The following is a 14619-nucleotide window of genomic DNA, read 5'->3' on the forward strand; positions in this document are numbered from 1 at the left end:
GGACTATTCAGGCTAAGACAGTTGCAAGTCTTTTGTAAGACAATTGAAAGACAGTAGGCAAGCTAGTTAAAAAAATTTACAAAAAAAGCTGTATTGCCAACCTTCGCGTGGAAAAAACAGAAAGTACACAGCTCCAATGGCTAAGTGAGCAAAGTACTGGCATGCCATGCGAGTAATCCGAAGTTCGAATCGTCGGATTTTTTAATTTTATCTTTTAATGTATTTATATCTTAGATATTAGATTTTATTGGAAACCGAAATACATATGTACATAGACTGCCGGCAAAAAGTATTGGCACAGCAAATTTTTCACAATATATGCAACATTTTTTTCTAATGTTTTTGCGCCAATGTTTTATAAAAATATTGTTCGTAAAAATTGCAAAAACCTTCAACAAAAAAAAAAAAATTCTCAAAAATCAATGCGATTTTTGACTAACTCCGAACTTACAATTTTTTACTCAAAAAAATTCTAAGAAATCTGATTAAAAAGTTGAAAATTTGCNTCAAAAATCAATGCGATTTTTGACTAACTCCGAACTTACAATTTTTTACTAGAATGGGCAAAACTGCATACTCAAAAAAATTCTAAGAAATCTGATTAAAAAGTTGAAAATTTGGTGCATTTTCGCGAGTTTTCCACAAAGTTTAGGAATTATATTTTTATGTTTTCTCTTGTAGAATGAAACGAACATTTTTTCGAGAAAAGAAAACGCCATACGCTTTAGGAACTTACCGTTTTCATTTAGTTGTATTAATTAAATGTTTTTTTCTTTTAAAAGTTTTAGGATTGATTGTTTTAACAAGAAAAAAATATATTTTTTTATTTAATTTAATTTTAGAAATTTTATTTTTTTATTTTTCATTCTTTTAAATTTAAGTAGCAATTTATTTATTTTTCCCCCCCAAGTGGCTGTAATATCCCTCACAAAGCATTCAACAACCTCCATTACAGCTATGAAATGGTACCATATTAGTCCGAAAATGAACCCGAAATAATCCCAAATTAGTCAAAAAAAAGAAATAGTCATGAACTGTTCCCTAAATTATAGGGAACTAGTCCTAAAATGTTCCTGAACTAATCCCGAAATGGTCCTGAACAGGTCCCGAAACGAACCTCAAATTTTCCCAAAACAATCCCGAAATAGGCCTGAAATAGTCTGAACAGGAGGCGAAATTGCCCTAAACTAGGCGTGTACTAGTCCACAAATGTTCATTTTGTACACCCCAGATCCATTTACATATTTTCTGCTGGGTTACATAAAAAGTAGTTACAAATTTTCTGCTGGGACACACAAATTTTGCCCATACCGACAGATAAAAAATATGCTTGCACAATAGAAAACTAAAACATATCGAGCCCTAACCGCCAAAATAACGTAAGCGGCACTTTTTTCAAAATTTTCTTTTTGATGCAGAAATATTCCTAGAGCAACTAGATGTATTTCTGCATCAAAAATAAAATTTTGAAAAAAATGTCGCTTACGTTATTTTGGCGGTTAGGGCTCGATATATGTATATAAATTATTTCTCGTTTAAAAATTTTCTTAAAAACTCTACTTCATATTCGCAATCCCTCTTTTTGGTCGCTTTTACAGGCGCGTCCAACATTGTCATCACCCAGCCGGGATATCACGATGAGAATTACATTGTGCTGCGCGACGATGAACGCAACTCATTACTCAATGGCAACACGCTCATTAGCAGCTTCCGTAATGTAAAATTCTATGCCGGCGTAACCTTCGAATACAACGGCGCCAAGAATTTAGTCGAGCGTGTAAATACCACATTCTCACGCAAACTGAAACGTGATCTGATTGTAGAGGTAAGCACATGCGCTGGAGTGCCATGATTGTCGTAATTCGCTACATTGGCTTTCGTTAATTCTCCCTCTCTCTCTGCACAGATTATTTCCATGAGCACCAATGCGCCGAAGGATAACGATTCGCTGTTGCTCACCTACACCTACACAATGGATAAACCCATCTATCAGATGCCCGAAATCGAAGTGGAAATCTATAACTGGGAAATGCAACCGTGGAGCAATTGTGATGCACTCTGTCATGGCAGCTCACATCGTTTGCCGGTTTGTGTCAGCACCACCAAGGCACTAAAGGTGGCGCCACAATTTTGCGATGAGACCGCCAAGCCACCCACCGAATATCGGCAATGCAACACCGATTGTGTGCTCTCGTTGAATGTGGCGAACATCTCCGAGTGCTCGGCTTCGTGCGGCATGTTGGGAACGCGTGAGAAAACCTACTACTGCATACAAACATTTCCGCACATTAGCCGCTCGAATATTGTGGACCTGACCTATTGTCTGTCGAAGTTTGAGTTTAGCCCGCATGAGCCGTGCCGCGAAGGCTGTTGGGATTACACAGAATGGACGCCGGTAAGTTGTGGGGTGAAAAACGGTGAAGACTTATAAGAATGTGTTGGTATGACTTGCTTGTATTTCTTGCCTTTGCAGTGCTCGAAATCCTGCGGTACGGGCACGCAGACACGTGGCGTAGTTTGTATGCTGAATGGCACGCGTGTCAGTGAAAATTTCTGCGATCAGCGCAAGCTGGATTCCTACCGCGATACAATAAAAGCGTGTAAACCAGAACCTTGCTACTCATATGAAGATAATTTGGTAAGTACTGGCGGCGTTAGGAAGTTTTTTGTAGCAATTAACTTTCCTACTAAATTTAACAGGCCACACAGCGCTCGTTTCCGAACTACTGGGTCGCCGATGAGTGGGGCGAATGTAATGACAACTGCGAGAAGAATCGTACGGTAACATGTCGCAATCCGCTGGGCTATGGCTGTCCCATGGATCGCCGACCGCTGTCAAAGCGAAAATGTTGCAACATCAAATACGTATCCAATTGGTCGAATGTAAGTTGCAAATGTCCGCCTCGCGCTCTTCAAAAACTCTTACCTTATTACATATTTTTGGTCTGCTATATTTGCTTTAGTGTTCTGTGGAGTGCGGTAATGGCGTGCGTCGCAAAGAGATCCATTGTGCTCGCGTCTACAAGCCAGAGATCAAGGGTACACCACGTCGACGCGTCATTATCGATCCCTACCATTGTCGGCATCTGCGCATGCCATCACCAAAGCGCATGCACAAACCCTGCAAGGTCAGCTGCAAATGGTCCACCTCCGATTGGACACAATGCCCGTCCGATTGCCATGAGGAGTATCAATCGCGTTCAGTATACTGTGAGTCTGTGTTGGGCAATCCGATTGCATATCGCTACTGCGATGCGACCAAGAAGCCGCCATCGAAGAAGATCTGCAACAATTGTGTGCGAAAGGAATCGAAAATCATTACGAACGTAAGTACTAGAGTGAACTTATGTGACCTTACTTTTCTTTTTTTTCTTATTTATTTCTCTACAAATCCCCCCTTTTCATACCTTAGTGCAACTGCGATGGTTTTCGACGTCGTCGCATCATTTGCCACGATTCGACGGGTCGTCGCATAGTTTGTCCCACCAAGGAGCGACTGATCAAAGAGAAATGCCCACCACCACGTGAGTGTATGCCACAATCATGTGATGATTTGCGCCGTCTACATCGCTACTATCAGGATCGTGAATACACCATCTACGTGCGTTCGCGTGCGCGCAAAGTCTACTGCCATAATATGAGTAGCTCGCCAAAGGAGTATATAAACGTGAATCAGCAAGAAAACTATTCCATTTACTATGACTATAAAACAACGGATCCAGATAGATGTCCGCCAGCGTCGAGATTACGTGAATTCCGTGATAACAGTACGAGTTCGGGACGTACGAATTTCCGTAAGATACGCATAAGTGTGCCAGACTTGCGTGTCATAGAAAATGATTTCACATTTGCGGAGACAATGGGTACGCCACAAATGTATGGTTCGGCGGGTGATTGTTACAATCGCAATAAGGAATGTCCGCAGGGAGATTTCTCCATTAATTTGGAGAATACCGGCTTTCGCATACGTGCCGGTGCGCGTTGGGATACATTCGGCAATAGCGTTATAATGAAGGTCTCTAAACCGGTGAGTAAAAGCGGCGAACTGATTGGTGTATTGTAAAAGTATTTCGGTGTATAGCGCGTTTTTCAAAAGAATTGGGTTCTGAATATTGTAGGTTAGTTTGAGGCTGGTACCAAAAAAAATTAAGAGGGCGTGGCACTTCATACCGTTCCAGCTTGAAATAGCAAATATTACAGACTGCAACGAACTGCTTTTATTTCTCCTCCGACTACAGGGCTTGTCAGGGAAGCCTCTTCAAAATCATAACAAAAAATCAACGGAATTATCATTTCTCTTAACACAGTATGTATTATGTATTGATGCATATTCTCTGTGGTAGTGGTCCGGGACTTATTTTGATGAAACCTCTTTGAGGCTTGTAAGAGTTTAAGGTGAAGAAGGGAGTGACAGCTTGACGATAAGCACGTATGGATTCCCGTCACACATTTCCAAAAAATCCTGTACCAGGAGACGGTCCTATCTCCTCTGGTGAACTACTGGATAAACGCCGATTTCTCCAGACGTTTAACTATTTTAAGCGCATCCAGTCCCCGAAACCAGATTTCATTTTCCAATTCTGGTCGTAGAGTGCTTAGAGAAGCTTAATTCCTATTCCAAGAACAATGCTATCCAACTTATATGCGTATCAGGGCACATGGCAGTCGAAGGAAATGAGGAAGCCAATCAGTTAGACAGAATTACCGCTGCCATGACCCCGATAGGATCTGAATTCTTCCTTGCAGTAGGTCTTAACACGATAAAAGAAGCGCTCCGAAGGGAAAACACTAAACTGAGGGAACTGCATCGACGAAACATTCTTCATCTTAACAGAATTTACTAGCGGGGTGCAATCGAAAGCCATGCAGATTACTCACAAATCTGCCCAAGGAGAGGCAACAAATTTTTAAAAGTATTTTGGCCAATCATTGTAGGTTAAGATGCGACTTGCATGTGCTAGGGATCGTGTACAGCGATCCATGCCACTCTTGTGACTCCCATCATTGCACCTCCTCCTGGAGCGTCAGGCCGTTTCACGGAGAATGGAGAGGATATCTAAGGCCCAGAGAAGAGCATCTACACTCCCTACTTCTGGGATCTATTATAACATATATAGTCTTTAGGGCTAGATGCAGTGTTGTGATGAGATGAGGGCACAATAGACCCACTGGTCGCATTGCATACTCCTATTTCTCTAGACATATCTCCCGCATGTTCCGCGATTGAACTGTGGTTAGGCAGTGGGGCAGCTCCTCTGTCCAGCCTAAGATGAGGGTGGCAGAAATTGTAAGTTTCGAAGTATCTCAAACTAAGTAGTTGTTTAGTTCTAGGCGAGTCTGAGGGAGGATAGTTTATCTGACAGCGCGGAGTTAGTGTAGAGTTAGGATAGTTCATCGGTTTAAGATAGGCTTTTGCACGGCCTCCAAGATAGGATAGATCGACGGCTATCGACCAGTTGAGATGTAGTACAATTTTAAATGTGTTTAATGGCGGCATAGTTTTGGGCGACTTGTTATGACAGCAGTCTTTTCGGCAAGTTCTGTCATCTCATTGGTTTGCTTTTCATCTCATCTGCTATCGGGTTTTCTTTCTATTTTTTACAGTTCGACACCTCTACAGCGTCGCGTCGCGCCTTCTGTGGTGGCTATTGTGGACGTTGCCAACTCTCTCATACCGGCTTGTATTTGGACGTTTGACCGCACATCGGCTAAAGCAACCTAAGTGTGGATAAAAATTTTTGTTGGGTAAGAAATTGGCGTTTACTTTTCCTTTTCGCTCGCAGCTTAATCAACTTTCTTTTTCCAAACACGAACGCACTCCCAAAAATAGGCTCACAAAAACCGTTCGGTAAGTGGTCTTGACACAACCAGTATTGGAAGGCGAGCTGACAGCTGCATGCGGTGATGACAGTTGGCATTGCGTGCAAGATTTATGTGCCATGCAGTGACGCGGCGACGTTGTCATTGCCCACCCACCAAATCAAGTCAACGAAACCATGGAAGGGAGAAAGAGATGTGGCAGTAAAACAGTGTAATAAATAAAAGAAAAAATATTTTAATTACAAATATTTCAATTATAAAAAAGGATGACTAATATAATTAATATAAGCAAAGGTAATTAACGAAAGAAACAAAAACAAAAACAATAATAATAAACGAATTGACGCAAGTGGTGAATTTGTAAGCGAAAGTTCGACGCCTAAATATATGCTCGTTTGAAGTAAGCGTTAAATGCGCAGCCGCGGCCACAAACTGCCAACAGCAAGTAGAAAATAATAAGCAACAACAAAAGCAATATTTACAGTAAAATAGTAATATGTAACAAAAAACAATGCTGCAGTTATAAAGTATCAAAAATGTGTTCGAAAATCTACGCAATCTCGTTGAAAAATGTCGAACAACCCAAAATAGATGAGTAAGGATTAAAAAATAAAAGATTTTACTGTTGCTTAAGTACAAAGTTGAATTTTCTCAAATTTTATTGTATCTATATATTGTAAGAATATTTTAATTTATAATTGTTTGAAAAAGTATTAATTCAAAGAAAAACTGCAAAAAAATATATAAAACGATGTAGAAGTCTTGATTTCTAAAAAAATCGAAGAAAAATTAAAAATTTACTAATATACGAAAACAACTTCCGTGAAAGTATATCCCGTTAGATTTATAGTTTTTCAAACAATTTGAAGTCAACGTTAAAAGCTTTTAATCAAAATCTCAATTTTGATTGAAACCCAATTTCAATCAAATATGTATATATTCATACATATTATCAGAGTTGGTCACTTTATAAATTGTCGTGGGAAGCTTTATTAAGCTCGTTTTATTTAGCAGGGAAACTGGTAAAAGCTCACGCTAACCAACACTGATACACATGTTTAGAAGCAAATGCAAATATTTTCAGGAGCTTTGTTCAAAAGTCAAAGTTTGTTTGAAAAGCTTTCCAAATTGTAAAGCTCTTTAGTCACCGATTTTATTAAAAAGGATATCTTTCGAGAAAGCTCTGGAAATTTTTTAGCCACCGATTTTCTAAAAATAATATTCTTTCAGCAAAATTATAAGATTTACAATTTAAAAAGCTCGATAGTCTTTTATGAAAGCATTCGAAGGTAGAATATTTTGACTACATTAACATTTTATGAATATAGGTGTCAATCACAACCGAACCTCTTTCGTTTTCATGGCGCACAGGTGGCCACTTTACCGGCACACGTGCCAAGCTTTTTACGCAATTTAAATGGACGAGAGCAGGTTAAAAGCTCCCTCTGTCCAACACTACTCAAGAGCGGTGTTTGTCATCACTTTGCTGAATGAGCTTTTTCAAGCTCTCAATAGCTTTTTATAGAATTATGCAGAGAAAAACGATTGCCCTAGAGTTTAAATTTCTAATAAACAGCCACTTGGCTGCAACAGGCAAAAACAGTTTCAAAAATCTTCCACAAACACCAGTGAATTTTGAAAACTTTTGTCAGAGCTTTCATGTTTTTGCGTTTCATTTTGAAACACTGGCGGTTCGAGATAGCTTTTGTGCGCATATTTGTAAACACATACATATGTAGATGTATTTGGTCATCGCTGCATTAGTGGCAATTTTTTACATTCGCTTTTTATGAAAACGAGTTAAGCGTTAGGTGGTTTCAAGAAACTGAAAGCTTTTGCAAAAAATATAAAATCTGAAAATATTTTTTATGTAAAATTTTAGCAAATGCACACATTTAGATGCCAGGAAACATTTCTATTAATTCCACTAAAAAGAATAATTTACAAATTAGATTGACCAGCCTATAACAATAATCACACACAACAAAAACTCGATCAAAATTTTTAAAAACATAAGAAAATGTTAAACCAATGAAAATTATTAATAATTTTTGAGAAAGTTTGCTTTTCAACAGGAATTTAAATACGCCCTATTGTTATGAATAATATTATAAATTAAGTTAAAAAATAGTTAAAATAAAAACTAAAAATAAGGAAAATAAAAAAGGAAAATATGAGTAATTTAATCTAAAAGAATGTATTTGCAAATAGGAAATTTCATTCAGATCAATGAGTAATTATCAAAATATTTTAAATTATTAGAAAAAAACACAAAAACATGAAAGTAATTAAATCTAACAAATTTAAAAAATTTCTTAATGAAAATAGATGTGTATATATTGAACTAGGTGTATGTATTTCAGATATGCCATATATTTTAAAAATCCCTTGCGTCGGGTTGCTGCTTGCGGAGAAATGCAGCACTAGAAAATATAAAATAAAAAATACAAAAATATTAATATTTACTTCTTCTAAGAAATTGTGTATACTTTTTTTTAAATAGTTGAGTTGCTAAATTGCAATTTATATATATATTTGTTAAAAAAAAAACTGCAAAATATTCCAAAAAAAATTTAAAATTATAAATCGAAAAAATCACCGAAAAAGTTACTTCCTAAAATAATTTCCCAGAAATCTTTTATATCTCATTTCTTTGCATTTTTGCGAATAAATAAAAATGCGTCTTTAAATTTATCCCAGCCTCCTACCTCATTCACTCCCAGCAGCTACTCGCATACATACTTATGTACATACATATGTATATATGCATAAGTCGTTTGACTCGAATATTAATTTATTTTAATTTTAAATTTCAGCTTTGGCAATAAATACATACAAACAATTTTAATTGTAATTGTATAAAAATACGTAAAAAGGTGCTTTTAGTTATAATACAAAACTAAGAATAAAGTTTGGAAATAAATGTATGTGAATGTATTTGATGTCGCAAAAGATTGTATTAACAAAAATATTTTTAAGATTTTTTTTTTTGTAAATTTTCAAAAACCAAAAAAAAACAACTAAACTCAAAACAAAGATTTTAAAAATATGAAAAAATACATAAATATTATATACGATCGCTACTTTCTGTGAAAGTAGACGCGTATAAACAACGTTAAGGGCCAGTATATGCAAATAAGTATATTTTTATGAGTGTATGTGTGTATCAACTTATAAGTGCATATACCATACTGCCATTTAAAATACGTTTTGCGTACGTTAATATGCACATAGGTATTTAATTAGGTACATCCACATATGTACAAACATACGTGTCTAATTACAAAAAAAAACATACATCATTTTTGGCATTTCTAGGATTTTAAAATTTAAATTGTTTTACGAAATGACCATTCATGCCAAAATTTCATTTAATAATAAATTTATATGTACACTATGAATGAATTTTAATAATAAGCATAAGAATACTCATAAATATAAAAACAAAAGTGAATTACATACATACATACATACATACAGGTTCAGTGAAGTGCTGAGAGAAATATAAGTGCCAGAGAGTAGTAAATATAAACAATTTAAATATGTTGGCCATGATCAAAAAGCTATGCATTATACATTTTTTTTTTCAAAATATATACATATACATATATTTTTTTTTACTTCATAAAATTTTTTTTTTCTAAATTTTTTTTCTTGAATTTAGGTCTTATATTGTTTAGCTTTACATTTAAATCTTTAGGTTTCCTAATTCCAAAATATTACCTCTTGTCGAAAATATTTTTTTTCCAAAAATATTTTTATATTTAAAGTTCTAAAATTTCAAAGTCGTAAAATTTTGATTCCATAATTATAGTATTTTAACTTTGTTAGGTTCAAGTTTTAAATTTCGTTATAGCACAATTTTTTATTTTTTGTGTCTATAATTTTTATTTTTCTACTTCAATTCTTTTATTTTAGAATTTAAAACTGCCATTTTTGAAACTCAAAAAATATTAGCTTTCGCGAAAAATATATATTTTTTTTTAATTTAACCTTTCGAAACTTTTATCTTCAAAAAATTTTTTTATTTGAGTTTGTAATATTTAGAGCCGATTTTCTGTCAATTTCCATATAAAATTCAAAACATTAAAATCTTTTTTCACTTAAATTGCTTTCGTGAAATTGGTCCTAAAATTTTTAAATTGTAAATATTTTAAATTCTTAATTCCATAGATTTTTCCAACAAAAAAATTTAGCACACTAATTCGCATTCGTACTTTTTAAACATTGTGGCCGCGAATCGCATTGATCGCAGGTTCGATACAACGACTCGCTCAAAATATGCCAACAAATCGGCGAATTATAGGCCGCTGCAATGTTTTTTTTTCAGCAACGCCTGTGGCGTGCTAGCAATAAAAGTGAAAATTAAATAAAAATAAAAACAATAGAAATAAAAACAGATCCCTCTTTTGAAGCTCAGCACCTCAAATTCTGTTCTCTCTCGAGCAAGTTTCCAATTAAATAGTCGTGTATGTATAATAAATATTTAGAAGAAAGTTAAACCCTAAATAATAGTACACTAGCATTTTATTTGTTCCAACTGCACTCACTGCCAACAAACATTCACCTTTTTTCAATTCACCGTTCTTTGTGCCAAGCGTGTCTCTACAACTCGCTACCCAACCAACATCAGATATGTACATACATATGTATGTATGTATGTACATACGTATTAGATACATCAGGCAGTGTTGCCAATAAAATGCCAGTGTACTGTATTTGCTTGGTTTAATTGCTATTACTAGGATTTATTTTAATTATATGTGTATATATGTGTATGTATTTGTGTAAATAATTTTAAGTTTAAAACTATTTTGTAAGAAAAATTTTCAACTAAATAAATATACACGAGAATTGTATCAAAAAATTATATACACTAGAAGGGTTGTTTCATTGGAGGGTAAGGGTCAAAAATGTGATGCGATAAATTAAGCTGAATCAGTCAGGATAGCCTTTTTCGCCCTTGTTTTACTTAATTTGGTACCTGGATTTGTAATTCAAAGTAATAGTGATAATTTCTCTTTCACTTAAGTCTGAAAGTACGTATTTTCAATTAAGAATGCACATACATTTTTTTTGAAGCGCTTTATGAAAGCTACTTTTACTGTTACTAAAATTTTTCCAGTTATCGCACATGAAAAAACCGGTTTCTATTATTTTGGAATTGCATTTTTGTTCTAATAAGGTGGTTAAATATTTTCCATACAATGTTGGATGGGGAAAGAATGAAATGATTTCATTTTAAACAGAAAACAAATCATCTTATTCTATTTAACACTTTTTGGTACTTTTTTTTTTAGCTGTATGGCACTTTCGAGTTTAGGGAAGTTGGCAGTCTTCGTCCCAGCCCGTAGCAGCATTGTATACAAACGCGATCGCAACAATGTTGACAGCTAAATGTTGCTCACAATACTTGTGTGCAACATAAGCAATAAATGAGAGGAAATGCTGCTTTAGTGACACCTCAGAAAACTTTAGCCTGAATTTAGGCGCACAGGGCGACTTCCGTTTATTTGTAGATTTTTGTGGCGCTAGAAAGATCTGTTTGATTTTAGAAGGGAATTAATTTGACAGTCAAAAGGTATACTCATACATATGTGCGTGCAAACGAAAAATTTTAGGTAGAGCCATGATACAATAATTTTTAGAAGATAGTTTCACTTCTTCTTCTTATCCGCCATGTTAGCTATCTGACAGAAAACGTGTTTCGTATTTTTTGTTGTACCAACTTTTTCAAAAAAAAAAAAAATCCAGCTTTTGACGTTGGAAAAATAAAACAAAGAAAAGCCAAACATATATGTGGGTAGAGAAATTTTCGAATATTTTGTAATAATTTTCTTCATAAAAAATTAACTGCTGCTTTCGTGGATATTGCAACACACGGAATAGATGTAAGGACACAGCTATAAGAGCCACCGCACACCACAGACTTTATCGGCCGCCTATTTAAATGATAGGGCTCGCTTGAAATATGTACATGAAGATGTATGGAGGCGCATTATAATAATTCCCACCGTTTTTTACCCTCCATTCCCGCCCATCCGCACGAGGGGCGCAGTCCGCATGACGTACGGAACCAATATTTTAAATTTTTGTGCCGAGTCACGATGGGCAGGAGTTTGTTAAGTGTCGAGATCTAAAACTGTTCAGCTACAGAACTAAATTCATCAGCTGATTTTATGTATTTATGTCAATAATTCACTTATTGAGAGAGGAGAGTATCGCTTTCTTAATGCTGAAAAGCGGATCTGATATATCAAACGTGCTGGAATGAGAGTTAAAATCCTGGCATAAGCAACGGAGTGGGTCAGTGCAATTCAAAATTGGTTTTACAAGCTTTCAGAAATATGGGACAAAATATTTAGTATTTGATACGCGTGACGGAACATTAAAGCTTACATCAGCCAGAAGAGACGGACTTGCAATTGAGCCTGTCAGTAATTTAACCATAAAAATTATACCAAGCATTTCCCTGCGACTGGCAAGTGTAGGAAGGTTAATAAGTTTTAAGCGACTCGTATAAGGTGGAAGACTATATTGAGAATCCCATCGGAAATTTCTTAAAGCAAAAAGTAGGAATTGTTTTTGAATTGATTCTATCTTGTCTGAGTAAATTTGATACCTTGGATTCCAAACCACCGAGCCGTATTCCAGAATCGGCCTAACTAATGTTGTAAACAGGGTTTTAGTGATATACGGGTCACTAAATTCTTTTGACCATCGTACACCTTTAGCCTTGTTGACTGTCACATTAATGTGAAGATTAAAATTAAGCTTGGGATCCATTGTGATACCAAGGTCCACAAAATTGTATACCTGTTCCAGGTTATGGTTGCCTATTATATAAGAAACTGGCAGAACAGCTCTTCGCGAGAAGCACATTACTTTACATTTCTTAAGATTTAGAGGCATAAGATTTACTTTACACCAGTAAGCCATGCTGTTTAAGTCTGATTGTAGCAAAGACCTTTCTTCAATTGAAACGTACGATTTATAAAGTTTTACATCATCTGCATACATTAAAATTTTGGAGAATTTTATATCTGTAGAAATATCGTTTATAAAAAGCAAGAACAGAATCGGGCCTAGGTGGCTACCCTGAGGGACTCCTGAAGTAACATCAATGACGTCAGAGATAGTATTTTTAAACAATACCCTTTGTGATCTATCATAGAGGTATGAAGAGATCCAACGTAGAAAATTAGGTGGAAGACCAAGAAGATCAAGTTTATAGATGAGCAACGAGTGGCACACTTTGTCAAATGCTTTACTGAAATCAGTATATATAACATCAACAGTCTTGCTCTCACTAAATGCTTTTGAGATATAGGATGTTAATTCAAGTAAATTTGTAGAAGTTGATTTGCCCTTGCAAAATCCATGTTGACTGTATGAAATGCTTAAGTGATAGAATGCGTCAACCGATTTGTTATAATTGCTTCAAATAATTTAGGAATTGCAGAAAGCTTAGCTATGCCCCGGTAGTTCTCCACTGAAGACTTGCCACCGCTTTTATGTAAGGGGGTTATGAACGATTCCTTCCATACAGTTGGAAAAACGCCCTCTTTAAGAGACAAATTAAATAAGGCTGTTAACGGCTCATAGAGATAATCAGCACAATTTCTAAGAAAACAAGTGGGGATCTGGTCAGGACCATAACTAAAAGACTGCTTTAAGGACTTCAGGTAAACTAACACCAGCTTAATCGCTCTGGCCAATAAGTTGTGGTGCAATGGAAAGACTAGCGAGCACATCTAAATTGGCGGCCGATAAAGTCTGTGGTGTGCGATGGATCTAATCCATTATAAACAAGAAATATTGCTGTTATATTTTCATTTTTATGATTTTTATTCATGTGATTAGCAGTGGCAAAAATGTATGTACAAAATACGTATATTTATATTAAATTAAGCGATCAGTTATGAAACATATAAATCTTTACATGTTCTGTTATAAAATATCTAAAATAACAAGCGATAATCCCCAAGTTCTATATCGTGGCAGTGGCCACATTGCGTGTTTGTCACAGACACGGTTAATGTCAAAGATTTTGAAGTGAAAATACCTTCTAAAAATTATTGTATCATGGGTAGAGCGCATTCAAAACCACGGCGAATTTTGTAAGAGTAAACACGGCAATAATGACAATCATACCACTTAAGCCAACTAATCAGATCAGAGATCAGAGTTTTGATCATCGGATAAAATAATCCGTAGAGCTTGTGTGCAAAAGGTTAAAGCCCTCCGTCGACGAACTCATTGAAACTAATTATTGTGGCTTTAGATCTGGTAAAGCGGCTTGACATAATTTTGAGTCTTGTCGTATGAATTCCAATGAGAGAAATAATTACCGGTTAGAACGCCCACCAGTAAGGGGAGATGTGGCTTGTTCGATTTTAAGAGTTCCCTTGGCCGCCGTCGGTTGATCCGCGGCCAAAAGCACCTAGCTACTTAGCATTCCGTCGTTATCGCCATACATTCGCTGAGCTGACTAAAAGTCTATTTGTCCAGAAGAAAACCATCTAGATCTAATGGACCTTCGTGGTAAAAAAATTTTAATTATTGCAGCGGAGTTCTGGTTGAACGATTCGTCAGAGGATGAGAGCTTAGAAAACTGGTCAGGAGCAGAAAACGTTTAAGAGAGTTTAAGTGCAGTCTACATACAATATATTGAAGAAATTATGTGATCCAAATCTGTTTAAAATATACTATTTAAGACTATAAACACCTCCATGATTTTGTGCTNAAACCATCTAGATCTAATGGACCTTCGTGGTAAAAAAATTTTAATTATTGCAG

The 14619-nt window shown here is 35.7% G+C and overlaps 1 protein-coding gene across 1 annotated transcript; it reads left to right on the top strand.

Annotated features, from left to right (window-relative positions):
* Nucleotides 1–1598: 1598 nt before the first annotated feature.
* LOC108372671 (A disintegrin and metalloproteinase with thrombospondin motifs gon-1-like) lies at nucleotides 1599–6466 on the top strand (the record flags this gene model as incomplete). Its single annotated transcript, XM_017628401.1, has 8 exons — nucleotides 1599–1825; nucleotides 1907–2395; nucleotides 2474–2638; nucleotides 2701–2883; nucleotides 2964–3326; nucleotides 3413–4027; nucleotides 5605–5745; nucleotides 5831–6466. Coding segments are annotated over 7 exons (2135 nt in total), but the record flags the coding sequence as incomplete, so codon positions are not given.
* Nucleotides 6467–14619: the final 8153 nt, after the last annotated feature.

The sequence above is a fragment of the Rhagoletis zephyria genome, unplaced genomic scaffold (genome assembly GCF_001687245.7).
Source record: "Rhagoletis zephyria isolate East Lansing unplaced genomic scaffold, Rhagoletis_zephyria_1.1 Rzeph_scaffold_05963, whole genome shotgun sequence".
NCBI classification, from domain to species: Eukaryota; Metazoa; Arthropoda; class Insecta; order Diptera; family Tephritidae; genus Rhagoletis; species Rhagoletis zephyria.